This window comes from Hippichthys cyanospilos, chromosome 16 (assembly GCF_059441005.1).
Source record: "Hippichthys cyanospilos isolate Australia breed blue-spotted pipefish chromosome 16, RoL_Hcya_1.0, whole genome shotgun sequence".
In the NCBI taxonomy this organism is placed as follows: Eukaryota; Metazoa; Chordata; class Actinopteri; order Syngnathiformes; family Syngnathidae; genus Hippichthys; species Hippichthys cyanospilos.
Window position 1 is genome coordinate 15651967 of NC_142384.1, and position 27435 is coordinate 15679401.

The following is a 27435-nucleotide window of genomic DNA, read 5'->3' on the forward strand; positions in this document are numbered from 1 at the left end:
CAAGAGCTCTGTTTTGATTCCTCTTCACTCATTCATTGCCAGGGATGTGTTTTCACGTTTTTTAAGAGTTACCAGATACTTTCGTATCGATTTAATACTTAAGTATCTAGGATTTAATGTCCGGACTCTTAAAATACGTCTTTGGCATTGAATGAGTTAATATATGTATTATTAAAGATGCCTATTTAGAATAAACTATTGAAAAAAAACTTGCTCATGCTTAAGTTTGTTTAGCATTTTGTGCACCATTTTTGTGTGCATCTCTGGAGGCGCCTGATTGGCCCAGTGTAACAAAAGTTACCGTAATTGAAATTCAACTAGAACAAGGCAACCCAAATCGATTTTATTCATGTCTTTTATCAAGCAAAGACATACAGTAAGTAGTGTGTCAATCAAAATCGCCTGGCTTCCATGCTGAAACAATTAGCATGATCTGGTTAGCGTAGCAAAATGGCGTCTGCTGAAAACAGCGAAGAGACTTTAAAGTGCAACTCAAGGCATAATACATTTTGGCAATATCTGCTTTTACTATGATGATTATTTGGTTTTCTGTGCTTTCCTCCTGCCCACTTCTGTAGCCACCGAGCCCACGGTGGCGCCCACCACGCCTCCGACGGGCCCGCCGACAAAAAGCCCGACCAGGGCCCCGAGCAAGGCCTCCCTTCTCACCATAGTAGGCAGCCACTTGATCCATCCCATCAACTTCTCCCACAAAACTCGGAAAGAAGAGGGAGAGGCTGGTGAAATGCTGGAAGAAGGGAAAACGTCATCCAAGTCCATATTTAGCTTTCCAATGCTTCTTTCTGCCTCTTCCTGGACTTTGTCCATATCTTCATCAGTCACCTCTGAGTCTGCAAATGATGAGGGATCACCATGGGCTTCCTCCCTCTTTTGTCTCACTATCTCCAGCTGCCTCTGCCTCACTTTTTCGCTAACCTCCTGATAAAGAGGGCAGTTAAAGTGCCCAGCCCCGCTCTCTTCCACTGCCCGTTCGACCTTCTCCAGCAGCTCCTCGGTAGCTCTGCTCGCATCCGGTTCTCCGCTGCGGGTCTCCAGGGTGTGATATCGACCGCCGCATCTTTCCAGCAGGGTTCCGAGGTCCTTGCGCCACGTCACCAGGTAATCCTCCAGCTGCTCGTCCTCCTCCAGCTCGTCCATGTTGGTAAAGAAGATGATGGTGTTCCTGGACACTGCGGAAGAACCTAAGAGCTTCTCCAGGACATCGAGTGCTTTACTTTCTCCATCAGCTGGCTGGTTCACAGGCACGCATAAGAGGAATGCATGTGGCCCCGGCCTGGATAAGGTAATCAAGGAGGAGATGTGACGCTTTCTTTCCTCTGGGTGGCAGTCTGAACTGAACCAGTCTGGACTGCAGACAACCAGCACCTACAAAAACAAGGTCATAGTTGGCGTTTTATACACACACACACACACACACTCACACATATATAAAACACGTCTCGAATTTGCTATGGCGTCTTGCCTCGTTGCTTACCTGTCTGCCTGCAGCTTCCCCTCTATATTTACAACACTCTTCTGGAGTCGTATTTTCTTTTCCCTGAATTTGGTCTTGCAGGCCCAAGATGCTGCATACAGTTGACCGCCCTTCTGTTCCGCTGCGGCCCAGCACAACCAGCCTCAACTCTACGCAGGAAAGAATGTCAAATATGCGTTGAAGAAAACACTCGCACGTGCAATATGAATAAATAAATAGACTTGATACATTGGTTACTGTTTGTTGACGTGACAGCTTTTATCAACATTCTATCAATGCAAACAGCGCTTATCCCGTTTCTCCATTTAAGGAGACAAAAACTTTTCTAAATCCAAATGCCGTGGCGTTTGTTGTCGATGAAGCAACTGTAAAATAGTAGCCCTCGTTTACCGACCTGTTTGCATAGCAGAGGTGGACATGTCGACTCTTTCGACAGCGTATTTAGCGAGGAATCAGGCGGAGACGACGCTTCCGCATTCCTGCGGGATGACTCGCCCTCTGACGCTCGATTGCGTTGCAGCATGAGGGCGCAGTCATGTCCAGTGATAGAATAGAAATAAATACTTAGTCTTATTGCTATGCTTCAGTCGATTTTTCCAGTTGTGCGTCACATAATTTTTTTCAAACGACTTACTTAAAATACAGTACCATGGTATTTTATGTACCTAAAAATACGTATCAGTAGTTTTAAATCAATTGATACCAAAATCACAAGGTTAGCCCTACCCATCAATGGTCATTAAAAAAGATTTTTTTTATTTACATTATCTTAAATGCTTCATATTTATGGTTAAAAGCAAAGATAAATGACATGATTCAAATAAAACAAAGCAACCTGGTTTATTGATGTTATGAATGATGTTATGTATAAAATAAATGTTACGAGGAAGTTGCATATTTGCTATTCTGCAGTTGTCTTATCAAACGTACAAAACAGCTCGGGGTTGAAACATCTTTACACTGTTCACAGGGAAAATAATAGATGAGAAATATTCCACCATTTGTTAAATATGACTAAAAAGCTGTAGTTCTTAGCAAAACATTAAAAAAAAAAACATTTATGTACACACGCATTCATTATAAGAACTTCATACAAAGCCGCACTGTACAGTAACAATGAAACTAAGTGGTAAGACTATTAACAAAACGTTTCTTTTAAAAGCCTAAAAATGAGCACACCACCATAATTATTACATTTGAAAAAACATCTCATTTTAAAACATGTTTAAGACGCCCCGCTCATCGCCTTTGTGCTCCAGGTCCTTCACTCACAGTCCAGGCATGATGTAGGCGATGTTGTCCAACGTGTTTGACTGACAAGCAAAGAGACACCCTTGTTAGGAAATACAACCCCCCTAAAACACGCACACAAATCGAATCAAACATTTTAATACTATACCAGCACGTTTCGTGGGCATCCGTTTAACTGCGGTATTTGAGCAGTGAGACAAGTCAGAGGCCCCAGGGCGCACAAGATGGAATCAAGAAGCACCGACAGGCTCCCGGACACCGCCACCATGCCCTGAAACGTACAAAACAAAAGAGCGGCTGCACAGCGCATCTTTGAAGCGGTGACGTTGGACTTACCGTTTGCAGCAGTAAACCACGTGAATATTGGTCTTATTAGCTCTCACTACGGGCGAGAATCTTTGACCGGCTCACGATTCTATTCGATTGCTGTTTTTTTTTCCAGAGCAGTTATGTAAATCGTTGACTTGAGGAGCAAGTTTCATTTGATTTTGAGTGTTTTTTTGTTATCGGGTTAATACCAGTAATGATGAAGTCTAACAGAACTTGGCACTTTTAAACACAAATGAGCTGTCGTTGAAAAGCCATCTGGGACTGAAGATGACTGGGGTAGGCCCCAGCGAGCCAATGACCCTGGTGAGGATAGATAGAAAATGGATTGAGAATTAAAGTCTAGTGCGCCTCACAGTGGACATTCATGGAAGCGCGGTGCGGCTGGGTGATTCTGTATCACAAGTGCTTGCAGTTGACTCAACAAGCCACCTCTGAAAATAATTGGCCCCCAAATCTGTATTTACGCATGCCGCGGTGGCCTGTGTTGTGAAACTACTGGGACGCATGTACCCACCTCTGTTTCCTGGAGTCGGTGGCCAATCAGGGATAAGGATTCTCCCAGCAGCTGCAGGTGAGCGGCCGCGTCAATAGGGTCTACGTCGGGGAGTCGCGCGGGAGAGAGGGACATGGCGGCCGGTGGTCGGCTGGGCGACACCACGCCGGCTTTGGCTGGGAAATAAAAGACGCTCATGAGAATGACAAAAGCTTCTGTGAGGATTTCAAGGTAAGAGTTAGCCATACTTTTGCTTTTGCTTTCAGTGGAGCTTTTGTGTTTGACTGTGGTAGCTTCGGCCTTGTTCTGTTTGTGCTGCAGATACTGAGCTTTCTGCCTCCAAAACTGCAGCAGGAAGATAAGAAACACACACACAAACGGTCAAACACAATGCCGCATCTTTTTCCCCCCCCACTTCTGGTCACTGTTATTGTCGCCAGTGAGGTTCGAAAAAATTACATCCTTTTAAACCCTGAAATGTATTAAGATACCATGTTAATGTATATGATGATGATTCATCACGATTATTCGACATGTTTGGTCAAACATGTCTATTTAATGCCCTTTTCTACAAATAATAATAATTATAAACTGAACTAAATAACAAAACAAATTCACAAAACATGGCTAACTTAATTTCTGAGTGCAAACCAATGAAAAAATAAAGCCTACTTAGAACCAAGCAGGTTATTTACTTTTAAGCAAATTTGAATCGATTAGCAGTAAAAATGTCATTTCAAACTGAATTCATTCCAATTTTTTGCCAATGGGATTTTTCAAAATGTGCCAGCTAGCATGGTGATATATTGGGAATCAGGTGAGAAACTCAACGCCATTTCACATTGGTAAATAATATACAAGGGTGAGAAAAGGCAGTCGCTTTTGTCATGCAAACATGTGAGAAACATTGCCCCCTGGTGGTAAGAAGACAAAGTGCTTGATTTGACATGAAAAAAAGACTTTTTAATGTTAATATTGTCGAGGATGAGCTTAATTAATCATGGCAGCCAATATCGCGATTAAAATTCGATTAATCGTGCAGCCCTAGTGAGCGCCTGAATTTTTTTTAAGCCTACTCACCATTTTGTCTTTTTCCGGCATCCTCTTCCACACTTCTCCCAACTTTTTGCTTAGTTCACCAAAAACTGCAAGGTAAAAATACGTTTTTGCCTTTAATGTATTAGTGTCAAGACGAGCAAGTTAGCATTTTCAAAAATATGATATACCAAGTCCGGGCTGTTCAGCAGTTATGTTAACGCGATACTCCTTGCAGAACACCTGATACGCAGACGCACTCTTCTTCTTGGGCTGAAGAACGACAAGAAGCATGCGCGTGAGAGACACTCAAATGTCCACTGAAAACGACATCGCATGAATTTCATGCCTCAATTAAGCAGTTAGCATACCTCGGAAAAGTCACATGACTAAACCCCGACGAGACGACTTAAGCTACGAGAGGCTTACCTTCTCCTTATCTTTGTCGTGCTTCTCCCGATCTTTCTCCTCTTTCTTTTTTTTCTTCTCCGCCGCCCCGTCGCCGGCTTGTTGGTTGTACGGCGGGACCAGCGCGCCCATGGCGTACATGGGGCCGACGGCGCTGTGAGAGACGGTGGGATGGGAGTTGCTGTGGCTCTTTGATGACTCTGAAGAGCCAAAATCGGGAATTCAAATGAGAACCCGCATAGTGAAAACACGGAAACAGGCACGAGTGAAATATCGGCAAAAAAATATTTGACAACACCTCCAATCCCTTTGCTGTGCTTTTTGTCCTTCCCGCTCTTATCCTTGGCTCTGTCTTTCTCTTTGTCCTTCTTCTTCTTGCTTTTCTTGCTCTTCTTCTTCTTTTTCGACTGGTGTGTGTACGAGTCATCGATAACCAGCTCGCCAGCCTCGAGTTCGCCTCCCGACGAAGAGCTGTCGTCTCCCATGCCTCCTCCGTAATGACCTTGACAAAAAGCACGACAGTTTTTCGAATTTTGAGTTGCATCCTGGGCTGCACAATCCATCGGATTTTAATCGCGATATTGGCTACCGCTTAATTAGGCTTATCCTCGGCGATATTAACATTTAAAGAGTCAAGCACTTTTTTGATTACATGTCAAATCAAGCACTGTCATCTTACCACCAGGGGGCATTGTTTCCCACATGTTTGCATGACAAAAGCGTCTACAAACATTTATTGTGTCCGGTGCAATGAAGCACAGTTGCGACATAAAACTCAAATTAAATGGTATTGAAAATGAAAGAGTTAGAGAAACAGTCTTTGCGAGTGATTATAGATCATAAATTGTGCTGGAAGCCACAGGTAAAATGTCATAATGTCACATTTTTCTTGTATAATAAAAATCTTATTACCTTCCACTTCTACCTCTTTTCCCACTACAGGCAGAGGATCTCGACTGTGTTGCGGCTTTTTCTTGGGTGATTTTGACAGCTGCATCCGATCCGGATCCTTCTCTTTCTTGCCGCTGACTTTGGACGAGTGGTGCGCCATGCGGGTACCCTCCGTCGTCTCCTTCTCCGGAGACATAATCAGTTTCATTCGGAGCCCATCGGCCTCCCGTAACGTTAAAGGCTCCTCTTTGGTGGATCCGCCGTGAAACAGCGATGACTTTGAGGAAGACGAGGAGTGCTTCTTGGAGGAAGATGACGACGACGACGACGCGGGGCGATGGGAATGAGAAAAAGAGTGGCTCCCTTTGCTTCCGCCGCTGCTGCTGCCCTCTCGCTTGCGGTCCTTTGAGGAGTGTGAGGATAAGGAGGGATAGGAGGGTTTTTTGTGTAGATTGGAACTGGGATCAGATCCTGTAGCCAGGGGAGATGTGATAGCTTGAAGAAGGCCCATCGCTGTATCTGCTGGGTGGCACGACGAAGGGGAAGAGAGTGTCGGAGAGCGGTCTACAGATTTGTGCTTCTTTTTGTGGATGGTGTGGCCCGAATCTTCATGGTCTGACAAGAAAGCAACAAAGGGGAGCAATATGCATTCGGTATAGTTTTGTTCCTCAAATAGTACCCCCATTCTTACAGGTGGCACGTCTCAATTACTTGATAGGTGCATCATCAGCTTGAACTAACCTCTATAGTAGTAGTCATCGCTATATTTCTTCTTTTTCTTGTGAGAGTCACTTGCGAGCATGAATAGCTCCGAATCCTAATGAAAAATAACACTAGTTATTATCTGCGTCGAACCATTCACTCAAGATGACATAATCGCTGTAATTGTAAGAGAAATTCACCTTTTGGCGTTTTTTGGAAGATTTGCGAACCTGAGCTGCAATCTCCTCCTCCTCTCGTAAAAGGTCTTTGTATGACCTCCTCTTCTCTCTCTGGCTACGACCGGCGACGAGGCTCCTGTCTCCTTCCATCCCCATGTCTAAATCAAAAATCAATGAGTTCAAAATCACATTCCAGTAAGGTATGAATAAAAAATATAGCTTTGACAAACATAAGTGTTTCGTAATTAAACATTATTACAAGTAATGTGTAAATACACATTATTTGTAATGTGTATTAGTTACAAAAGCATCTTTGTTAAACAATTTATGAGCTAGAATTAAAACAGATGATATAGATATTTATGTGAAAATGTGTATTAATGAGAAATGCATCATTGTTAAATCATTTATGCTATGTATAGTGAATGGCAATTCAATGATATGATCCCTCATAACTCATGTAAAAATGTCATTACCCATTTCTCCTTTGTCTCTGATCTCTTCAAAAGCCATTGCTACTCTATAGTTGTTAAATCGGAGATATTTGAAGGCAGGATGGGGACCTGTGCAGAAGAATATGAAAAGCAAAGTTAAGGGATCGCGTTTCATTATCTATAGCCCAGTCCCAACCACGCAAACATGTGAAATGATTTTCTTCACCAACTTTGCATTGCCTCCAAGATTGCTCGCATAATAACGCTGTGATTACGTTGCAGCAGTCCACCAAAATAGGGTGTGCTTTACAAAATTGAAGCTGGCTTTGGAGTTTTCATGTTCTTTCTTTATTAAGATAATATATGTTCTCTTCGATCACCTGCTCAAAATACAAAAACGGAGAAGTTAACGTTTCCCGCCTACTTTTCGTAACGATACACAAACACACCCCCTCGCCCATCAACTTGACCACCGGGCTCCGTTGGACTTTCCATCGTCGGAACACTCCATACCGGGAGGGAGCTCGTCTTTCCCGGATGATTGTCTCACGACAGCCCGGTGCTTTCAACACAACAAGGCCGCTGTCCTTTTAACGAAGATTACAACCATGCAATCGGGCTAACTTCTACCCTCATTCCTTCACTTTCAACACCGGGCTCGTGTTCATTTCGGAAACTAGCAGGAGGTCAAAGAAAAAAATCATGGTTAAAATGAATTACCTCAGTAGAGTCTCGAAATTACGCGGGCCAGGGTCGCCATCTTTACCCCGGCGAACAACAATACGGGTAAGCGTGGGGGCGGAGCTTGTGATTTGCAACCTATCACGATTGGTAAAACACAATGACGTCAGTCCGCCACTAATACAGTCTTCTGTACAACAACGTGCAGGTATTGACAATATGAAAAGGCACTTCCAATCACATAAGCAATTCCATTTATTTGATCAAACATACAATTTAACAGCACTTTTACACTAAACATTATCATGCGATACAAATGAGAAACATTCTGCTTTAGAAACAAAAAGTAAAAATGGTCACTCATTTAGTTTAAGGATACTGTAGACCTTGAATAGTTAAAAAAACAAAAACAGGGAAAGGCAAGCAGAAAGACTCATCATATCCCACAAGACGTTGATGCCATCCTGTCTTTTGTGGCCTTTGGTGCACTTTCATGTCCAAATGGCAGAATTAATCAGGGATTTTTGGCTCAACACAAATACATAAAATGCACTTGGAATTACATGGAACCAATTATCAAGAGTTTAATAGGGAACAACCTCTCCTATCAAAACATTCCCACAACAAACTGTCAGTAACCTCGAATCATTAACTTACTTTTTGGCACAACAGAGGTAGCTTTGTTCAACATAGTCTTTACATTTCCAAATATCTTTAAAGTTTTTCCTTGCATTTTGTCCAAAAATCAGACATTATTGAAAGGGCTCACCGAAGATGCAATACAATGTGAGGACTGGTTCGATCCAATAAAATGGCCGAAGATTAAATCTAGCTGGACAATAAACAATTTTGCAATGCATCAGACTTTTATTTTCTTTTTACAAAGACCAATAAATATACTCTGCACATAAACTGCTTACAAACTATTCAGACATAAAAGAATATATTTTGATAGGTGATACACAATCTTTTCAGAAGTCTGATCCATTATTTTCAACAGATTCTTGACTCTATTACCTACTTTCTGATTTTATAAAGGAGTAAAAAAAAAAAAAGATTGAATAATTTGTTGCAAGAAGTAAGTTTGCAGAACTGTCTGAATCACAATCATTGCAGTATAGTGTATCTGAAATTCTAGTCTACATGTAAATTACAAACTATTGGTGTCAGTTAGGCCTGTCAGGATAATTGCTTGTTTATGCACAATGGGTTCTGCGAACAATCGCTACGCCCAATAGAAACGTAACTATTCCGACGGCCACCATAAACCCATTTCTAGGGCCACAATTGACAGCTAGTTTAAAAAAAAATGCTCTTAAAACTTTTAAATCTATGCTGGCAATGTTTTGGTCTACCAGACAAAGGTAAAAATGGTAAAATATTGGCAGACCAAAGTTTATATCTATGCGTGGGGTAGATAAAATCTCTTTCATCATAATGAAGGCTTTATTTACCTTTATCTTAGCACCCTTGACCTATAATGCATAATAGATCTGATATTGTTGTAATAAAGACAAATTGTTGAAAAATACATTCAAAAAGGACACTTGAAAAAAGATTGCAAATCAAATTGCAATTCTCAGGGGAAAAAAATGCAAAAGGTTTATTTCCCATGATCGTTCAACCCCAAAAAAGAACCTTTGTTGAGCCAAGATAGCCATTTTACGTTATTAAAATCTCACAGCAGGCAAGCATGAAAAAAAAAACATTTATCGCAAATGATTCTACAAAATTAATTGGCTGGAAAAGTTAATTATCATGACAGGCCTAGTATCAATCACTATTCAAGATGGAGGATATTTCTCTACCTATTCCCCAAATTCTGTTTCTGAAGGCTGAGTGACGTAAAGCTGGCCAGCAAATCAGTCACCTCATCCACCTAAAAAAAAGAAAAAGTATTTTTTTGTAATGTAATTGACTCAATCAATGTAACAGTGTTACAGTATTTCTTACTTGTTCTTTGGTTCGTGTGTGTTGCAGCTGGGAGGAAATGTGCTCCAGTCTCTCTTTAGCTTCACTTTGGCCCATTAGGTTAAGATATTCTCTCAGCATTAGAATAATCTGAACGGGGAATATAACACATCCGCAAAACGGCATCATAATCATCGTCACCGGGACATGCCTCGAAATTTGGAGACTTGCCGACATCTCAGATTTGCATTGCTCCAGTCCATATACATGAGAAGTAAGAAAACATGCACATCTTATCTCAAAATGTATTGTTTGCATGTTTTCAGGTAAATTGAGACATTCATTTGGCTTTCCAGAAATGTCCTTACAAACAGAAATAAATGATGAAAACAACCAAGATTGTGTATTTGCTACCTGTGTGACCTCTCCTCTCAAAGTTTCTAAACTGCGAGAATCCCCTTCCTGAAGAATGTTAAGTTTGGAACGCGCGAGATGGAGAGGTGTTCGGCCTGCTCGGTCAAGGGCATCCACACGGGATCCTTCGCAGGAAAAAAAAAAAAAAAAAAACAATGACGCAACTGTCAGTGACATCATTAATATTAAGAAATACCAGAATCACAACATCCAAAGGAATTCCACACAGCAATACAAAGCAGCAAGGCAATACTGTTACTGAAATAATTTCAAAATTAATTATACTACATCATTATATAATTGTTAGTGATGATGTCTTACCTCCTCTTAGCAATGTGGTGATGACAGGCACATGGTTTGTACAGGCCGCTGCAGACAAGCACATCAAAATGATCTTGTAGCAACAGAAAACTATGTTCTTAAAATCTGAATCAAGTTTCGCAATCAATATTTTTTTTTAAAAAAACATGAATGAGTGTTTTGTTATCCATCCATTTATTCTTCTGTGTGCAGGTCAGCTATAGAAAATCTCTTACCCAGATGGAGTGGAGTGTTACCCAGACTGTCACGCTGGTTGGGGTCAGCGCCGTAGCTCAGCAGTAATTGCACTATGAAAAAAATGGACAATATTTGATTATTTAGAAGGTACGTTTTAGTCATTATAATAATACATGTAAAATATGTTACATTTTACATTCATCTTGTTAAATAAACTAATCGTTTAACACAATTAATTGACCAATGATACTGTGACAACTGTGGCTTGCGTATACCACAGTGTTATGATCAATAATTGCTTCAGAAACATGCGTCTGTCATTATAATCAAATTGTAATAGCAGTCTTCGACTGACCGATGCTTTCATTGCCATTGCAGGAAGAAAAATGTAAGGCTGTCCTTCCCTTGTCATCTGCTGCACATGGGTCGATGTCATCCTGCAGGAGCTTCCGAACTGAAACGACACACCTTTAGTCATCAAACCAGTTCGTGTTTTTTCATGCATCACCATTATCTTCGATCTTACCTGTGTCGATGTCATTACTGTTTGCGGCGTCTCTCAGTCTTTTGACAGCTGCGATGAGAACATATTCAAAGTAGAAGGGATATCAATATTTCTCTATTTCTCATTCTGCAGAAACGAAAACGCATGCAAAAGATTTAGGTCTTACCGTACACATCTTTACCGATCGGGTTCATTGCGGCTCTGTGAAAGCGCCTGGTCCTGCTTCCGGTTATCTTTCCGCCACCAGGTCCACTCTCTGCTCGCCCTGGTTCCCATAATAAGTGCAAGTACCTCAGTTCTTTTTCGTCTTTATGTCCGACACGTCCCAAGACTACTTTGTTTTCTCCGATCCCACTTAATCCGAATCCGACATTGGTGGCCCCATCGTCCATCCTCTCCACACAGCCTCGATGCGTTCCTTCCTTTCCCTCCCGGGTTTCATGTTCCGGAGCTAGTTCGACGATGTATTCCCCCTCGGAACTTGAGGGATCATTATCCTGTGCAACCACTGAGCCGCACCCGTCCATACTTAGTTATTTTCATGACATGTGGAAGCTGTGTTTACAACACATTTGTTAGCACACTGCTGAAAAAAAATACGATGCCATTAATAACTGGAGTGAATGAGGCATCTGCTCCAAAGACGAGTATCACAGTACGGCGCGTCGACACATTAAAGAAAGTCCCGATTAACGTGGTCCTTATACCCTAAAAGTATTTTACTAGCAAATGTATTCCCGTCACATTATCAAAATGTCTCCTCCTTTTCGTGGTTTCCGTTTCACACTGAAGTAGTAAACCGCACACTCATTGAACAGTTGCAACTCCACGAGTAAAAATCTAACCAATCATGTTCCACGTTGTTCATCTGTTCTCGTCCAATGGGGATAGTCAGACAAGCAGCCAATCACACTACTGTATGACGTGCGTCTGCGCAATGTGCTCAATGTGCGCCCAATGCGCATGCGTATTTCTCAAACGCTTGTACACGTTAAAGGGCTAAGCTTTGTTTTTTTTTATTACACTTTTTATATTATTTTCACGTGAATTGCCGTCAAGGGATGAGGTATACACAGTGTTTTAGTTTCAAAACGCGCACACACTTGTAATATTTTAAATACATAATTATAATATCTATCCACACATTTTGCTTTCCAATAATAATAATTGTGGATGTATGACATATATTTTGTGAGGAGCACACGACAGGTTCTTTCCCCTTATATGCAATAGAAAACACGACAATTTTGTACAGCAATTTAAAGAACTGCATTTATGTGATAATACTGCATTGCATTAATCACCTCAGCAATAATTCAGTCATACTAAAATACAACTCTAAACAAGTTTTGGCATGTGAGAAACAAATCCACGACAATAAAAACTGATGTTAATACTGTATAGTGTATGTCACGTATTTGAAGATGAACACAACAGAGACATTGGCATGAATACCAAGAGGTGGAAGAAGTTTGGCTAACTTGTTATATTACTGTGGTTGGTATCTTGCAGTGTCAATTCCTCACCAATTCTGTAGTCACCGACTTGGTACAGCATTTATGAAGTCCAGCAAGATCATGACTTTTAGATCCCTTCCCAATTAGTTAACACTGCATTCCGCAATCACAGATTCTGTGGTATGTACCAGACCTGTGTTACATATAACAGGATATCCAAGTAAAAATATTGAACACATCTGTGATTGTATGTCCGAACAGTAGAAAGGCAAAAACACTTTGGGGCTTTTAGTGGTTTTGGCAAATGAAAAGGAACCATTTACTTTATCTGGATTTATAAGTGGTGAAGGTAGCGTTACAATCATAGGTCAAGTTTTAGTCCTGAAGACATGGAGGCTCCAGCCTGTGCCAGATAATTAGGAAATGCAGCATCAGCCCCCGACGTGGTTTTATGCTGCTCACCAGGAGAAGGCCGAGTGAAATGAAAATGCATCAGTTTACTTTTCTGGACGATGCCTTTTTGCTTCAAGTATCCCTGGCGACAAAACAGTGGAGGGATGCGGTGCGTGAGCGATAGGCGGAAACAAGATTCTAAAAGATGGAAGAAAAAAAACAAGTGTCAGGCTTAACCACGGGTTTGGCAATGTGCTATCTAGACAGCAGACTGGGCTCAAGTTCTAGGTAATTTTTTTTCTAGTTCAAACGGGTCATTCTGCTTTACCTGCATAGAAAGCTCTGAGGTCAGTGTCGACGCAATGCTCCAAGAAACGCCGCAAAGGCTGGATGTGCGATATGGGGCCGTCCCACTCGGTGAGGAAATCTTCAACCATGTGATGAATTGCCTTAGGTCTCGGTAAAGGCCAGCCACGGGGACGGTGCTTCATCTCTTCCTCTAGAATACAGTTAAGGCATTTCGGTCAACTCACATACTGAATGTGTTAAAGTACCCCCAAAAAACAAGTCTTACTCACCAGTTGGAAGTCTGTCATAGTAGTATAAAACCGGGTGTAGAAAGTTGGATTTCCAAGCTCTGCTCCAATCTGTTACCGCCCTGCCTCCTCCTAAATAGTCAATCTTCTTTTTCCCATACTGCATCGCTAAAATCACCAGTCCATGCATGGACACATCATGACCCGAGAGGGAGGAGAATCGAGGCAAGGCTTGGAGTGGGAATTCCTCCAAATACAGGCAGTAAGATCTTTCAGTCAAATTGAGGAGAGAGGAAAACAAAGCGTGCTATAAACAAATACACAATGTCCGAAAGCAGTCGATTCACTTAAGAATCGGGCAACACGGTCTTGAATTGAATCGAATATGACACTGAATCGAAAATCAATTCTGAAAAAGTGAAAATTCTGAACCTGAAATGACCGTGATGAAATAGAACTCACCCTCTCAGCAATATCACATCTCCTAGCATCTCAAACATCTGGTAGGGCCCAGAGGCCTCGCCGACCCGCTTCAAAATCGCAGAGAGCAGCTGCGTTGTCAACAATCTCCTAGATGGCCATGGCGCTCCGTGGTACCGTTGCTCAAGCAAACGATGCACGGCTCGCACTGAGACGCAAATAGAATTACGACACTACTGTGTGTCACCATCATTGTGTCATGAGCGTAATTAGTGACGCGTGAGCGGACAGGTCTGAAATGTTCACCTGTGTAGCGAAATCCGTGAATGAAACCGCCGGCTGATTTGCGGTAATCTCTGGAGTGAGCGGCAGTTCCCAGGACGAACAAACCGGGAGTGTTATGACCTTCATACCAAGCCGTCACCCGTGGCAACCTCCCTTTCGCAGTTTTACTGTTGAGCGGGCAGGCAGAGCTGTGGAGATATTTGAATTTTGGAATCAACACTGTTTAAAATAACAACAGTGATTATTTATGTACTTTATCGAGACACAAACTGTAGGTGGGACTTTAATAATAACTATTTATCATTCCAGAGAACAGTTATCTACTATGATCATTTTATAATAAGATTTTAAAAGAATAAAAAAAAAATCAAATGAATTAACATAGAAATATAAAATAAAAAATATAAAAAATAATTCAATTAAAAATATAATTAAAATAATAAAATATATAATATAAAAATATGATAAAAAATATATAATAAAAATATGATGATTATAATAAAATAAATAATAATAACTGAATTTACCTGTCAAATATGCTGAAGTTGAATCGAAAGCCAAGGCATCGAATCACACGATCATAGGGTTTCCTCATGGAGAAATTATCAATATGATACCCAAGCAGATCTTCAGCCGTCACATCAGATTTGTTCTTCTCAGACTGGTTTTGTGTGTACTTATTTATTGTCACGTAAAACTGTCCTTTCTTCTCTTTGCTTGATTTTCTCCCGCCGTCTTCTTTTTGTTGAACGATCACAATTCGCTCCAGGCTGGCTTCTACCAGCCCATCAAGAGATTTCAGCTGATATGTGTCAATGAGTTCATTATTCACAGCCCTGAAAACACAAACAAAAGGTCAGGTCGTGTTGCATTATGCATCCATCCGTTAGCCATCCATTATCTGAACCACTTATCCTCATGCGGGTAGCATACTCTTTACACTATAAATACAAATAGATTATCAGTTGAGTAAAGTAGCCCAAAATTATACTCAAGTAAAAGCACTGTTGCTTTAGCAAACCTTAAAAGCAGCTCTCCAAATAATTACTTGCGCAAGCGTAAAAAAAAACAAAAAAAACAAAACTTTGCACGTTGATATCACCAGTGTTGGGCGCAATCCTTGTACCTCCAAAATCATCACTTTTAGGAGACCTAAAAAATGGCAATGTTGATATTTGGTTTCCAATGTAAAAGGAGATGTTTGTACATATCTTCTTTTGATTTAACACAGGCAATGAGTTTGCGAGTCTGAGTCTGTTGTGGGGCTGAAATTTGTAAGATATGGACAATTTTAGGTCTCTAAATGATTCATTAATCATATTTTTTTTTAATTTGATAGTCGATCATTCGGCGATTAATCATTTGCACCTCTACTGTATATATACTGTATACAGTACTATATGCAGTGTTAAATAGGGATCCAACAAGAATTAAACAATGAAAGGATATCCTAAAGTAAACTGTGTTTTATAATATGCCTCATCATATATTAAAATAAAAAGACAGAAGAATGCAGAGATATGTTCTGTGGTTCTACCTGAGATCTCCAACGTAATGCGTTTGCCAGGCCAGTCGAACAGGGCTGCGACTGACCATGTGAACCCGACTGGCGTGTCCTAAAATGCTCTGGGCGGTTTCAAAAGCAGAGTTTCCTTTGCCCAGAATCAGTACAGCCTGGTTGTCGTAGTCCTCAGAGTTTGTCGAAATGGATTCGTAGCCCTCAACCAGGTCGGAACCGACAAAGTCCACCTCCTGAGGAACCCATAAACCGGTGGCAACCAGAAGGACGCTTGAGACACAAAGAACACAATGTGATTTTTGTTTGTTTGAAGTTTTTCTTTTAAGGTCAGGGAAAAGCAAAATCACCTGCATTTGTATTCCTCGCCATGTTGACCAGTTAGGATGTAACTTCTTCCATTGGATGACACCAAAGCCCTGATCCTTCCAATATCCACGCCATACTGGACCCGCAGCCCGAGTTCCGTCTCAAACGTGGACAGGTAGCGTGGGAAGGCGTCGGCCGGCGGGTAAAACTCCTTACTTACTCGTCGAAAGAGCAGATCTGGTTTATCGCTCAACAATGAGTTCCAATCATGGCGGAGATTAAACTCCTGGTTCTGCCGCCCAGTGTGGATCTTGTTAATGCTGATGAGCTTCCTGTGCCGGGGATATCTTTATACAAAAAAAAAAAAAAAAGGCTGAACGGGATATGTGTCAACATCAGAGAAGAGGAAGCTCTCTCTACCTACTTGTGAAAAAAACTGCCTGGTCCTGAGTTCCTCTCCAAGATAATGTAGTCTCTTTTGGCTTTGGAGAGGAAATAACCCATCTGCAATCCGGCAGGCCCAGCTCCGAGGACGCAATAGTCATGATGGCGAGTGCCATTGTGCTGAGGATCACTTTCCATGCATTTGCTCACACCAGTTAGGAAGAAGAGGATCAAACCCAGAAGGCTGGAATCCATAACCTGTTCAAGCAAGTGGGAATGGTGAGACAGTCCCTGAAAGGGACTGAAAGAGGACCTAATCTAATTTTAGCTCGCTGTTAAGGGTTGCAAAAAATGTTGCTTCCACAACATTAACCAATGGCGGACTAGCAAGCTACAGAATCAAGAAGAAAATTTCTTTGGGATTCATCCCACACTTTTCCAGTGTGAAAGGGCTGCACGACAGTAAAACACGCCGCCAAATCCGGCAAGAAAGCTAGCCAACTTTTTTAAATAAACCAAATAATGCATGAACATGAACGCCTTGGAACTCTTTTATTTTGAAGTTTTTCCTGGAAACATGTCAGAACGCCGTTGATGGCAAAACTGATCACAAATTGCCACAAAAAGTGGTTATGAAATCAAGTTCAATAGTCAATTCGGGGCATTAAAACAATCAATTTACGTCTGTTTACTACAGCATCTTGCAGTGCTGGAGTGCCCCAGTGAGCTGTCAAATTATTTTTCAAAGGCAGAATAATTGATGAAAATGACTGACACGGTTGCCAGTGCTACTGATCAATATTTAACATTGTATTTTTTGGTTGCACATACAAGTGGAACTCTTATTTTTCTTCTGTAATTGAATGAATGGAAGCAAAAGATGGTAAGACTTCAGGTTCAGGCGAATACAATTGACCGTGTCAAATGTGAACTTTTAGGTTTTTTGGTGGGCTTCTTTAAAATGGCCACAAATGTTCCACAGGCCGTGGTTTCGTGTCTAAATCCGATGATACATACTACCTCACAAATTCACTTCTGGCACCCCATACCACGTGATGCATAAAACTAAGTCAACAATTGTGAGACGTTCATCTCCAAGCGAGTTATTATAACGTGCATTTTATTCCCAGCATGCACGGGCATGTTGATCATCATTAAAACTATCCAAGAATCCCGAACTACAGAGCATTTCAGCACAAACTCAATATACAGTTATTATTACGCAGAGACAGACAATTGAGCAAATTTATAACGGAGCGGTATAAAACTGAAAAAAAAAACGTATGAAAATACCCAAAAGAAACGTAACAAAAATCCCCAGCTCCCCTTGAACTCCCCAGCCGCTGTTATGTCACTCTCTTGCGGATACAGAGACTGCCATCACCCGTTGAACCAGATGAACCAAGCGGTCAATCGAAAAAGGACAGCGAATGTGCATTACCTTCTTTAACGGTCGATCCCTTCAACGCGACATCGGTCGGGGGAGAAGAGAATCAAATTTGTGACGATTTCTACATTTTGACGTGTTTTGCTTTCAATTGCTCGGTGACTGTAGGAGAATGTGTTCTCTCCCGAAAATCGTCAAGCACCGCCCAATGTTGTCCACCGGTGGGCGCTTGCTGGTCCAAACGAGGCGTGGTTAAGTGTAGAAAACGCGAGAGGAACAAAATTAAAGGGATACTTTACAACAAAAAGTCAATATTTTGTTTGTAATCATTTGGATGCTTAATTTTTTTTGCAAACATAATCAGCACTTTAAAAACCATATTTTACTGACATTTATGTTCTCACTCAGGCAAACAACCAATCACGGTTCACCTGATTTCTGGGTTTGGTCATGTGACGTACGCAAACTCAGCCGTGATTGGTAGTTACCTGAGCCCTGAGTACATGAGAAATCATTTTCAGACAAAACTATAAATTGTACATGGAAAAAAAAACATTGACAAGTTCTTACCATTTCAGAGTTTGAAAAGGGCTTTCAAATTTGAGTATCCTCATGGATAAATGCCTAAATAAATAAAGGTCAAGCAATGAATAATAATGTCGGTACTCACCGACTTATTTAAAACATTATTTCAGTGTTCATTCAATTATCTCAGTAATTCTCTGACTAAAAATACAAATAGTTTGATAATGAATTGGATCACTATTTAATTTGACCAGTATTCATGTAATTTAGTCACTCCATATGGGACTTCAGTTGTTGTTTTTTTCCTGCTCAAATGCTTTGTGAAAACGTCTGTTGTGAATTGGAGCTATAGAACTAAAATGAACTAACTACACTGATTTACGGTACTTCCCATATTCCAAACACGTGATAGGTATTTCGGGCACTCTAAATTGCTGAGAATTCTTACCATGTCATGGTTTGTCATTTTTGGCCCTGCATCCGCCATGTCATGTTATGTTGCAAGAGAGTAGAGTCGTGTGAGTCAGCAGTAACACTTCCCATCTGTCTCAGCACCTTCAGCACATGCTGCCCGTGTATAAATAAGACACCATGAATCTGGGAGACCACAGTGGGTTATAGCACGGGAAGCAACAGTTGTCAGAGGCTGTATACTTTCAAACACTCTGCAAGGACATTAATAAGGTAAGATCGTATTTATTTGAAATATTCTCAGTTGTCGTATATGCTTTCAGTTGTATTGCATTCAACATACACCTCCCTGTATAGATGGAGACCAAGAAGAATGCAAGGAAGTACGATACACAGGATACGGGCAGGTATGACACTTTGAAAAAGAAATCCCTCTCAGTGTGCTGAATCACGCATTTAAAATGAGTGTAATGCTTGAATACTGTGATATCGACAGAGATTTATCAGAGCAGATTAAAGAAGCCACCAAGGACAACCATGTGAGAGCTGAAAATACAGAGCTGATGTTGAGTTACCAGAGGGGACAAATCACGCTGCCGCAGTACAAGGTTAGTTCCACACTGATGTTTATAGATTATATTACTAAATCTATTGATGCCAAATTGGCATTAAATAGGAAAAGGAAACAATAATAATAACGTTTGATGTGGCCCAAATAGTCTAAACACAACACTGCATAATGTGCATAATGTGCCAATAATGTGCCAATCGCAAGATGAGCCACGATTGGTTGTTACCTGAGCGCACGACGTCATTTTAATTCAACATCAAGTCGCAAAAAAGTGTTTTTAAAATGTATTAATCCTACATGAAAAACAATGTCACTAATGAATAATTAAAGACAAAACATCAACATTTTACATGTAAAAAATAGCAAAGAAAGTATCCCTGTGTTTTCACGAGTTTGGGCGCATAGAACATATAAAATTTAAAAGAAAATTTGTACATGACAGGAAAAAATATGGCAAACCGCTTAACATTATGCTATTATAAACGTGAATGTGAAAGTAAAGCAAGTTTATGCTTCTGTCAGCTCCTGCTGTGTTCCCTCTACGAGATCTACAAGGTGCTAGAAGAGGAACTGGATAAGAATTGTTCCCACCCAGCGGTCGCACCGATATACTTCCCTCAGGAACTGGCTCGCTTGGAATACCTGGAGAGTGACCTGGAGCATTTTTTTGGCCCCGACTGGAGCGGGAAAGTGATTGTTCCCGCCGCCACCCACAGATACACCCAGAGGCTCCGAGAGGTGAAGGCAAATCCGACTCCGCATTTGCTGCGTATAATCACTAATCCAAAATGGCCTTCTCCAGATTGGTCAAAAGAATCCGGCGTTGTTAGTGGCCCACGCCTACGCTCGGTATCTCGGAGACCTGTCGGGAGGACAAGTCCTGGGGAAAATTACCCAGAAATCTCTCAAGCTGACAGGAAAGGAGGGCCTTTCGTTTTTCTCCTTCCCCGGCGTGAGCAGTCCTAATCGTTTCAAGCAGCTGTACAGGAGCCGCATGAACGCCATCGAGTTGAGCGAAGAGGAGAGGGCGGCCGTGCTGGAGGAGGCCGTTGAGGCTTTTGAGTTCAACACCCAGGTGACTATTTTATGCAAGGCACATTACTATGGGGTCACAAGTTACGAGTATGATTCTGGGACTGGGGAAGTATGCTGACATTTTTTTCGTGTTTTCCTCCAGGTTTTTGATGACTTGCAGAAGCTTTTGAGTGTCGCAACAGAACAATCGAAGATAACCTCTCACACTTCTCCATTTCCTCCTTTTATGCGTTTGGCCGTGGGACTGTGCGTAACGCTGGCTACTGTTGGAATGGGAATGTATGTCTTGTAGTATCACAGTCACACATGCACATATGGCACTTTAAGTCTTTTTAACTAATGAAAAGAATCGTGTTCTACTGAAACAAGATTTAAATGGATATCATTACTTCTATTACATTTACAGCATGTATGATGATTATACTGACCTTTGATGAGTTTGTATTTATAGAAACAAACTATCCAACAGGAAATTAATGTGTTGGCAGAAAAAGAGGAAATTTTGTTTGCATGGATTATTTTAATCTATTAAACTCATTACGACTCCTCAAGGGGAAGTTCCACTGTTTTGTTTTTTTTTGGTTGCACTCACACCATGACCGTCTCACTTCTACACCAAACTCCCATTTGTCAGTATATTATTCCGAAAGCTCAACTTCATTACAAAAATACTTGCTCGATGTTCTTTAAAATACCAAAGCACAGTTGCCATTATAAAGTAGATGTAGTAGTAGTAGTAGTAGTAGTAAGCAGATTAAGATGTGACAAATTTTGCGAGGGAAACACTACAATTTTGCAACACACTGGGTCATGTTCCAATTAATTCTCTTAGTTTGAAAAAAAACCCATCCTGTCAAGGCATTAAACATCAAATTAGATTCACAGATAATTACAGAAACCCTATTAAAATTTAATGTATCCCTAATTATGTTAAACTCATAGAAGATGGAGATGCAAATTGCATCCCAATGCAATCAACATGTTTTTATAAAAATAAAAAAAAATCCCTCAAGAAAATTGCCATTACAAGATTTTATTTTTGCTTTCCAATATTTAAATTCTTTAAACAACATGCAGATGCAGTATGTGAAAACAACATTTTGTACTACAGAAACATCCCCGTCCATACAACAGTTGCACTCTTGCTTACATTGATGCGAGAGCATAAGTGACCATGCGGGGCAGATGTGAGGACTTGAACAGGCCACAATCACTTACATAACTATGTACTAAATTCGACAAACTTCTACTTGACTCTGTAGAGCACTTTCCTCTGCATACGGTGCTGAAGCTCACCCCTCCTCAACATCAGGTGTAGAACTTTGTAGATGGCGTGGTCGGGATATTTCTGCGCGGTGGAACAAAATGACAAAAATCAGGAAAAAGAAAAGATAATCCACTCCCAGCGGACAGTGTACTTTGCACTTTTAGACAAACCTGTTTGGTGAAGTCTTGGATTATGCTGTGCTCAGAGACTTGGGAGCCAATAGCAAAGCGCCTTTTTAGCTGCTTTTCAATGCGGGAAATCATTTCTTGGTCCTCTTGAGTGGTGAAACCTTCCACTCCTGCGCATCAGAATAGAATTAGAAGAGTGGGGGGGACTTTAACGTTATGTTTTGGAGATGTTATTTCAATACCGTGAAATTTTTGCTCAAGGTTATCACACCGTCAGAATCTGATACAGTCTACTGCAAACCAAGTGAACCCCCCCCAAATACACACCTGAAAGGCTGCCAGAAAGTGCAGCATCCAGTGTGGAAACTTGGAAGAGACGTAGAGCTTCATCAACTTCTTCCTCGCCAGCAACAGCCTGCAGCTTCATCTTAGCTAACGACTCTGCAATACGCACTACAGCCTCTAGTTGCCTGGAATATAGCAGGCAAAAATTACAAGTCGCCCAAAATGGAACAGTAACATTTGTGGGCTTTCTTTTGTATGGCTCTCTGGGTGAGCAATTTGTCACTTAATTCATATTCCACAATTGCAATATCCGTTGGAATACTGTGTTTGTAGAATAGATGGGCCGCAATTATCATATCATTGTAAAGATTTATCTTTTTTCCCCCCCTAACATTTCCTGGTTAGCTCCTGAGCAATGTACAGCCTCTTACATGCTCAATCCTACCGGTACATGACTGAGAAGACCAATCATGACTTCCTACATTATATTTATGCACAAACTTCATTTCCTGCTTCGATAAGGTGGCAAAAAAAAACTGAACGGACCAGGACCAAGCTACCAACACATGAACGAGGGGGTCTAAATACCTGACAGTGATTGGGATGGAAGCTCTTTTGTCTGTTTCCCTCTCGTGCTCTCTGGCGCCGCTCCTCATCAGCACGTATCGGTTTTTCAGCTTCTCCGCAGCAGCAGCAGAGAGACGGGGGCCGCATTTACTGCCAAGGGCATGTGCAGACAGACACTATTGATATTTGGGCAGATACAGCAACATATACAAAAAAAAAAACAACAACAAAAAAAAAAAAAACAAGACTTACGCTCTGGCAAAGGCAATGTACTTCTTAAAGGTGGCCAGTGGAATCTCACCCTCAACACCCTCCGTTTGCGTTTGGGCACTTAGATGAACGTTCATAACATGACGAGCCAGCGTCTGCAAGGGGTGAAGAGAGACAAAGAATTGACACTCCAAAACCTTAAAGATGCGAGTACGGCAAACACACGAGAGGTTGATTACCATATCCCTCTCCTGGTCGTGCAAGTCTTTAATGATGAAAATCATGTCGAATCGGGACAAGATGGTGGGCATAAAGTCAATGTTGTCCTCTCCTTTGGTGTCATCCCAGCGACCAAACACGGAATTGGCGGCGGCCAGCACGGAGCAGCGGGAGTTCAGAGTGGTGGTGATGCCAGCCTAGGAAAAAGGGGATGATTTGGTATACTAGGATGGAAATGGAAGCCCCAAGCTGGGACCATGACCCAGACGGTGATGAGTCACAACCATGCATTGCTAGGTATTTTTCTGCCCCCACAGGCTAAACGATTTAATACCTTTGCGATGGAGATGGTCTGTTGCTCCATGGCCTCGTGGATAGCAACTCTGTCATCTTCTCGCATCTACAAGAACAATCAAGCGCCTTTGTTTTGACAATTGTAAATTACGACAATACTACTAAAGCTTACAGATGTTACAGCCTCCATAAGAGGCTTTATGTCCTTTCATGCTTGAAGCAAAATCACCAAAAAAAAATCAATTTGTCCAAAATGAGAAAGGAAAGAATTCAAAACAATAAACCCCAAACTTACCTTGTCAAATTCGTCAATACAGACAACGCCACCATCAGCCAGAACCATAGCACCACCCTCCATGACGAACCCACGAGTAGTCGGGTCCCTCAAAACAGAAGCAGTCAGACCAGCAGCACTGCTACCCTTTCCTGAAGTGTAAACCTGCAAGTTTACAAAACAAGATCTTTCATTTAAACCTGCAATGAATAAGGTATGGAATTTCGGCTTTTTATGAGTAAAGCTATCCTATGCATATTCATGTTTTTACAACCGGGTCAGTTACTTGCATTTTAGCACAGAGAGGAGTACGGTGTAGACAGAAAACAACACTTACTCCAATGGGTGAGCATCTCTCCACAAACTTCAGCAACTGAGACTTGGCAGTACCAGGATCTCCAAGCATGAGCAGGTTGATGTCGCCTCTGCGAGTCAAACCATCGGGCAGCCTGGAAAAACAATGTACATACCGTATGTATTAGCGAGGGCGAGGGATAAAGCCAAGCACACGTTTTACCATCCGACCCAACAGTCTCACCTCTTCCTTGAACCTCCAAACAACAAACAGGTGATGGCCTTCTTGAGATCATCGCTGCCGTAGATGGACGGAGCGACGGAGCGAGCCAAGGAGGTGTAAACGTCAGGAGAAGCGGCCAGTGACCGCAGCTCCTCCTCTTCCTGTGGCGACACGGACCCAGTAGCACCACGTCCTGCAGGAGAGTAGTGGATCGGTTCATTTTCAAGCAAACTGGCTTAGCATTTTTTTTCATCTTGGCATTGCCTGTTCATATACATCAGCAGACATTTTTTTTCACCTGCCCCTTCTGTGTCAACTTGGATGCCAACCACTCTCAGGTAGGAAGCCCGAATTCCCACACCGGCACTCTTCTCTCTGCCTTTGCCCTTCACAGCAGCCGTCTTCTTGATAGAATAGATACCCATGATGGTTACTCTATTACCTGGGACTACGCGATCACACAGGTACCTGGTGGAAGAAGAACATTTTAGGCTTTAAATAAATGCATTTATACTCCTTTTCATACTCGCAGAACATAGTGTTTCAATTAGGCATCTATGTTGGAGATTTGTCAGAATTTCTACATAAATAAGATACATTTCTGGATCGAGGTTTAATGCACTGACCTGTCACAGTAAAGCTGAAGGTGTCGAGGCATTTCTCCATGCGGCACAGCATCTGGAGACTCCTGCAGCCGGAGTGTCTGAAAGTCAACACAAACGCAGCGGTCCGGGATGATAAAATAGGGGTCCACGGGGCACTTAGCGACTCTTGCGGTGACATCACTGAAGAAAGAGAAATTGCGCCGTTAGTTTACGCGCTCGTTATTATTTATCCAAATCGTGCTTACTTGCTGCACTTGCGAGGAAGGGCGTAGCCCTGAAGGCCCGGGGGTAAAGCGATGTTGTTGATGACGTGACGGCAGCCGCGACACTGCAGACACACTTTGGTGGCCTTGGCCTTCACGGGCGTAGCCGAGATGATGATGCCATGAACTTTCACCAGACGAGACACCTGCTCGGACTGCGGAAGAAAGCATTGACGGTTTTAAATGATCCAACGAGCTATCTTAGGAAATATGATTTGTTTTACCTTAAGGCTGCGGATAGACGCGTGATGTGCGTCGCTCTTAAGCATGACTTGAATGTCTTGCACAGTCTCTTCTCCGGTCGGACGTGGACGCGTCACCTCGTCGGCGACCTCCTTAGCAGCCTCCTCCAACTGGTTTTAGGTATTTGATTGAATCAGTTATATTTAACAATATGTCATTATATTTAGGGAGCTGGGGTTCAAATGCATTTTACCAGAGGAAGGTTGTCTGAAGGCAACTTGTACAAACAATCCGATAGATCTTCGTCAAAGCTTGCCAGGTCTTCCATTTCCACCTCGATGCAGTATTCTCCAAGAGTGTAGTGTCGCTTCAGCTCATCTCTAAAATGCAAAGAAACAAAAATATTCCATGGACGCTGTGTGACAACCGTGTAAAACACATTAAAATGACAGTTACATTCCAAGGTGGTGTAGAATTAGACATTCAGGTACAGTAGTACAGAGAGTACAAAGTGGAGGATTTCTATTTGTTCCCAAAAATTATTCCTTTTTATTCGCTACAGTGTGTTAAAGACGAGTTGTAAATTTAGTCAATAGTTTTTTTTCCCCCCTCTGCACATAAAGAAACGTTTTACAATATCTAAGATAAACTTGTATTATGGGGAGTGGTAGCCCATTTTGAACTTATCACCATTTATGTAATGAAATGAGCCTGGGTGGAACGTTTACAAGTCAATTTTACACAAATTTTGTCACGGGCCTTTGAAACATGCATCGATTAAAGGTAAATATTCAAGCACAAATACTAGTCTCTCTATTTAATCAGACTTTTAAGGTAACTATAACTTCCTCGGGTTTTGGTGTTATTGACGAGCTTTTACTATTATCCCTACATTTGAAACCAAATCAGTCCTTCGTAATCTTTAGTTAGTCAAATCGAGCTTCTTAATTTGATCACTCACCGCGACTACCAACCACCAAATGTAGATTTCAAGCACTTCGATTCGATTTACCCACGGCCTAAATTATTTTGTGCAGCCATCAACAATCATTTCCATTATTCTCACGTGGAAAGGGTATTAAAACATTGTGTGTTTTTCCTCGTTAAACTTAAAACGGAACTCGTTTGATTATTTGGGGGTAGGCAAGCCACTTACCTGTATTTATATGTAAAGCCAGTTCGGTCGGTTCCGACTCTAAACTGTCGGAGAAATTCACGGAATCGTTTCTTGATCTGAATCCGCTTCTGTCCCCCTACATCGGGGCCTTGTTCCGCCCCTCCGAAGCTGTCACTAAAGTAGATTCCAGGGTCGTCAAAGCCAGACATTTTGCAAAAAAGATGGTTTCTTCACGAAAAGATATATCACACGACAGCGCACTTGAACAAACGACGACGCTGGTCGCTCTTTTCGCGGCAAAACTCAACCACTTCCTGTCTGTTTTCGCGCGACTCCGTCGCGTGTGGAGGTTTTTCTTGCTTGCCATTGGCTGGAAGTAAATGTAACCATATTTTATTGGACACCTTTTCTTGTACTGGAAGTGACGTCTTTCCACTGGCGGCGGGAAGAGACAAATGTTTGTTCCGATAGGAATTGTGTGATTTCGTTCACAGTAAATTTGAAAGGGGTGTTGTAAAGAATGCATTGTTTGGCTGTTTGCAGAAAGTAGTTTTAATACGTTTATTATCGTTATTGTAAAAAAAAAATAATAGCTGCAAATTTCTTGGAAGATTTTATGCTTTCCATAACAAATTTAAACATATTTTTTTCGATCAGAAAATTGAAAGTCTAAAAAAAAAAAAAACAATGGATATTTGCTCTCATTTAAATATAAATTAAACTGTCATATCCCTCGTATAATACTTGACGTTATACTATCGTTTTTTTTCATTTTCATTTATTTCTCTTTTATTCTCCTTTCTATTAACCCTTAACAATCGGAAACTTAAGTTGGGAAACGGAAGTAAGGAAAAAAAATGAAAAATGTATATCAATTAATGCTGGCACTGCGTCCCATTATTTTCAGACTAACATGTGGAATATCCACTGATAATCAAGAACTCAGAGAATATGTTTATTTAATGTGCGTTTGTTTACTCGTCTTCCAAACGCCATCGCGTCATCTTTTGTTGAACCCACTGCTGTATAACAGCGCCTCGTAGCGGTCAA

The 27435-nt window shown here is 41.5% G+C and overlaps 6 protein-coding genes across 7 annotated transcripts; 1 reads left to right on the forward strand and 5 right to left on the reverse strand.

Annotated features, from left to right (window-relative positions):
* Nucleotides 1–321: 321 nt before the first annotated feature.
* On the reverse strand, nucleotides 322–2026 carry LOC148410903 (GTPase IMAP family member 7). Its single transcript, XM_088436972.1, has 3 exons — nucleotides 1890–2026; nucleotides 1496–1644; nucleotides 322–1386 (listed from the first exon to the last, which is right to left on the reverse strand). The coding sequence occupies exons 1-3, from the start codon at nucleotides 1912–1914 to the stop codon at nucleotides 538–540; spliced, it is 1023 nt and encodes a 340-aa protein (XP_088293098.1). The 5' UTR covers nucleotides 1915–2026; the 3' UTR covers nucleotides 322–537.
* Nucleotides 2027–2310: 284 nt separating this feature from the next.
* On the reverse strand, nucleotides 2311–8023 carry hmgxb4a (HMG box domain containing 4a). 2 transcript variants are annotated; one of them, XM_088437670.1, is made up of 13 exons: nucleotides 7939–8023; nucleotides 7261–7347; nucleotides 6806–6942; nucleotides 6645–6720; nucleotides 5925–6518; nucleotides 5311–5514; nucleotides 5034–5212; nucleotides 4796–4877; nucleotides 4650–4714; nucleotides 3818–3914; nucleotides 3591–3745; nucleotides 2895–3017; nucleotides 2311–2808 (listed from the first exon to the last, which is right to left on the reverse strand). In XM_088437670.1, the coding sequence occupies exons 2-13, from the start codon at nucleotides 7295–7297 to the stop codon at nucleotides 2764–2766; spliced, it is 1794 nt and encodes a 597-aa protein (XP_088293796.1). In that variant the 5' UTR covers nucleotides 7298–7347; nucleotides 7939–8023; the 3' UTR covers nucleotides 2311–2763. The 2 variants fall into 2 exon arrangements, with proteins under 2 accessions (XP_088293796.1, XP_088293794.1); XM_088437668.1 differs by having other exon boundaries at nucleotides 3591–3914.
* A 113-nt stretch (nucleotides 8024–8136) lies between these two features.
* On the reverse strand, nucleotides 8137–12001 carry ankrd54 (ankyrin repeat domain 54). Its single transcript, XM_088437671.1, has 8 exons — nucleotides 11394–12001; nucleotides 11249–11296; nucleotides 11078–11176; nucleotides 10761–10832; nucleotides 10546–10593; nucleotides 10225–10349; nucleotides 9853–9960; nucleotides 8137–9778 (listed from the first exon to the last, which is right to left on the reverse strand). The coding sequence occupies exons 1-8, from the start codon at nucleotides 11752–11754 to the stop codon at nucleotides 9704–9706; spliced, it is 936 nt and encodes a 311-aa protein (XP_088293797.1). The 5' UTR covers nucleotides 11755–12001; the 3' UTR covers nucleotides 8137–9703.
* A 484-nt stretch (nucleotides 12002–12485) lies between these two features.
* On the reverse strand, nucleotides 12486–18122 carry foxred2 (FAD-dependent oxidoreductase domain containing 2). The gene is made up of 10 exons (XM_088436949.1): nucleotides 17969–18122; nucleotides 16568–16785; nucleotides 16185–16490; nucleotides 15856–16107; nucleotides 14846–15154; nucleotides 14340–14506; nucleotides 14076–14241; nucleotides 13656–13882; nucleotides 13406–13576; nucleotides 12486–13275 (listed from the first exon to the last, which is right to left on the reverse strand). Exons 2-10 carry the CDS (start codon nucleotides 16780–16782, stop codon nucleotides 13046–13048), a joined length of 2043 nt encoding a protein of 680 aa, XP_088293075.1. The 5' UTR covers nucleotides 16783–16785; nucleotides 17969–18122; the 3' UTR covers nucleotides 12486–13045.
* A 942-nt stretch (nucleotides 18123–19064) lies between these two features.
* hmox1a (heme oxygenase 1a) lies at nucleotides 19065–21019 on the forward strand. Its single transcript, XM_088436950.1, has 6 exons — nucleotides 19065–19123; nucleotides 19208–19257; nucleotides 19347–19458; nucleotides 19944–20159; nucleotides 20224–20496; nucleotides 20599–21019. Exons 2-6 carry the CDS (start codon nucleotides 19208–19210, stop codon nucleotides 20746–20748), a joined length of 801 nt encoding a protein of 266 aa, XP_088293076.1. The 5' UTR covers nucleotides 19065–19123; the 3' UTR covers nucleotides 20749–21019.
* Nucleotides 21020–21473: 454 nt separating this feature from the next.
* On the reverse strand, nucleotides 21474–26677 carry mcm5 (minichromosome maintenance complex component 5). Its single transcript, XM_088436948.1, has 16 exons — nucleotides 26425–26677; nucleotides 25522–25648; nucleotides 25310–25438; nucleotides 25068–25240; nucleotides 24844–25002; nucleotides 24516–24685; nucleotides 24239–24410; nucleotides 24038–24149; nucleotides 23722–23865; nucleotides 23467–23532; nucleotides 23153–23329; nucleotides 22956–23068; nucleotides 22725–22853; nucleotides 22179–22321; nucleotides 21894–22021; nucleotides 21474–21804 (listed from the first exon to the last, which is right to left on the reverse strand). Exons 1-16 carry the CDS (start codon nucleotides 26592–26594, stop codon nucleotides 21703–21705), a joined length of 2214 nt encoding a protein of 737 aa, XP_088293074.1. The 5' UTR covers nucleotides 26595–26677; the 3' UTR covers nucleotides 21474–21702.
* Nucleotides 26678–27435: the final 758 nt, after the last annotated feature.

Bases quoted from the DNA above. Each gene is read 5' to 3' on its own strand.
- LOC148410903 (XM_088436972.1), bottom strand. From the start codon at position 1,914: ATGTCCACCTCTGCTATGCAAACAG. The intron at 1,645-1,889 runs GTCGGTAAACGA...TTTCCTGCGTAG, and splicing joins CACCTCTGCTATGCAAACAG to AGTTGAGGCTGGTTGTGCTG. The intron at 1,387-1,495 runs GTAAGCAACGAG...TTGTTTTTGTAG, and splicing joins GGGAAGCTGCAGGCAGACAG to GTGCTGGTTGTCTGCAGTCC.
- hmgxb4a (XM_088437668.1), bottom strand. From the start codon at position 7,297: ATGGCTTTTGAAGAGATCAGAGACAAAGGAGAAATGG. The intron at 4,878-5,033 runs GTAAGCCTCTCG...GTCGTTCTTCAG, and splicing joins ACGACAAAGATAAGGAGAAG to CCCAAGAAGAAGAGTGCGTC. The intron at 2,809-2,894 runs GTATAGTATTAA...TTTGCTTGTCAG, and splicing joins GATGCCCACGAAACGTGCTG to TCAAACACGTTGGACAACAT.
- ankrd54 (XM_088437671.1), bottom strand. From the start codon at position 11,754: ATGGACGGGTGCGGCTCAGTGGTTGCACAGGATAATGATCCCTCAAGT. The intron at 11,297-11,393 runs GTAAGACCTAAA...TTCTCATCGCAG, and splicing joins GATCGGTAAAGATGTGTACG to CTGTCAAAAGACTGAGAGAC. The intron at 9,961-10,224 runs GTAGCAAATACA...TTCCCCGTTCAG, and splicing joins TGAGAGGAGAGGTCACACAG to ATTATTCTAATGCTGAGAGA.
- foxred2 (XM_088436949.1), bottom strand. From the start codon at position 16,782: ATGGATTCCAGCCTTCTGGGTTTGATCCTCTTCTTCCTAACTGGTGTG. The intron at 15,155-15,855 runs GTAGAACCACAG...TTGTGTTTTCAG, and splicing joins CATTACGTTGGAGATCTCAG to GGCTGTGAATAATGAACTCA. The intron at 13,276-13,405 runs GTAAAGCAGAAT...TCCATCTTTTAG, and splicing joins CCTCAGAGCTTTCTATGCAG to AATCTTGTTTCCGCCTATCG.
- hmox1a (XM_088436950.1), top strand. From the start codon at position 19,208: ATGGAGACCAAGAAGAATGCAAGGAAGTACGATACACAGGATACGGGC. The intron at 20,160-20,223 runs GTGAAGGCAAAT...GGCCTTCTCCAG, and splicing joins ACACCCAGAGGCTCCGAGAG to ATTGGTCAAAAGAATCCGGC. The intron at 20,497-20,598 runs GTGACTATTTTA...GTTTTCCTCCAG, and splicing joins CTTTTGAGTTCAACACCCAG to GTTTTTGATGACTTGCAGAA.
- mcm5 (XM_088436948.1), bottom strand. From the start codon at position 26,594: ATGTCTGGCTTTGACGACCCTGGAATCTACTTTAGTGACAGCTTCGGA. The intron at 25,649-26,424 runs GTAAGTGGCTTG...TTTGCATTTTAG, and splicing joins GGCTTTACATATAAATACAG to AGATGAGCTGAAGCGACACT. The intron at 25,003-25,067 runs GTAAGCACGATT...CTCTTTCTTCAG, and splicing joins CTTCCTCGCAAGTGCAGCAA to TGATGTCACCGCAAGAGTCG.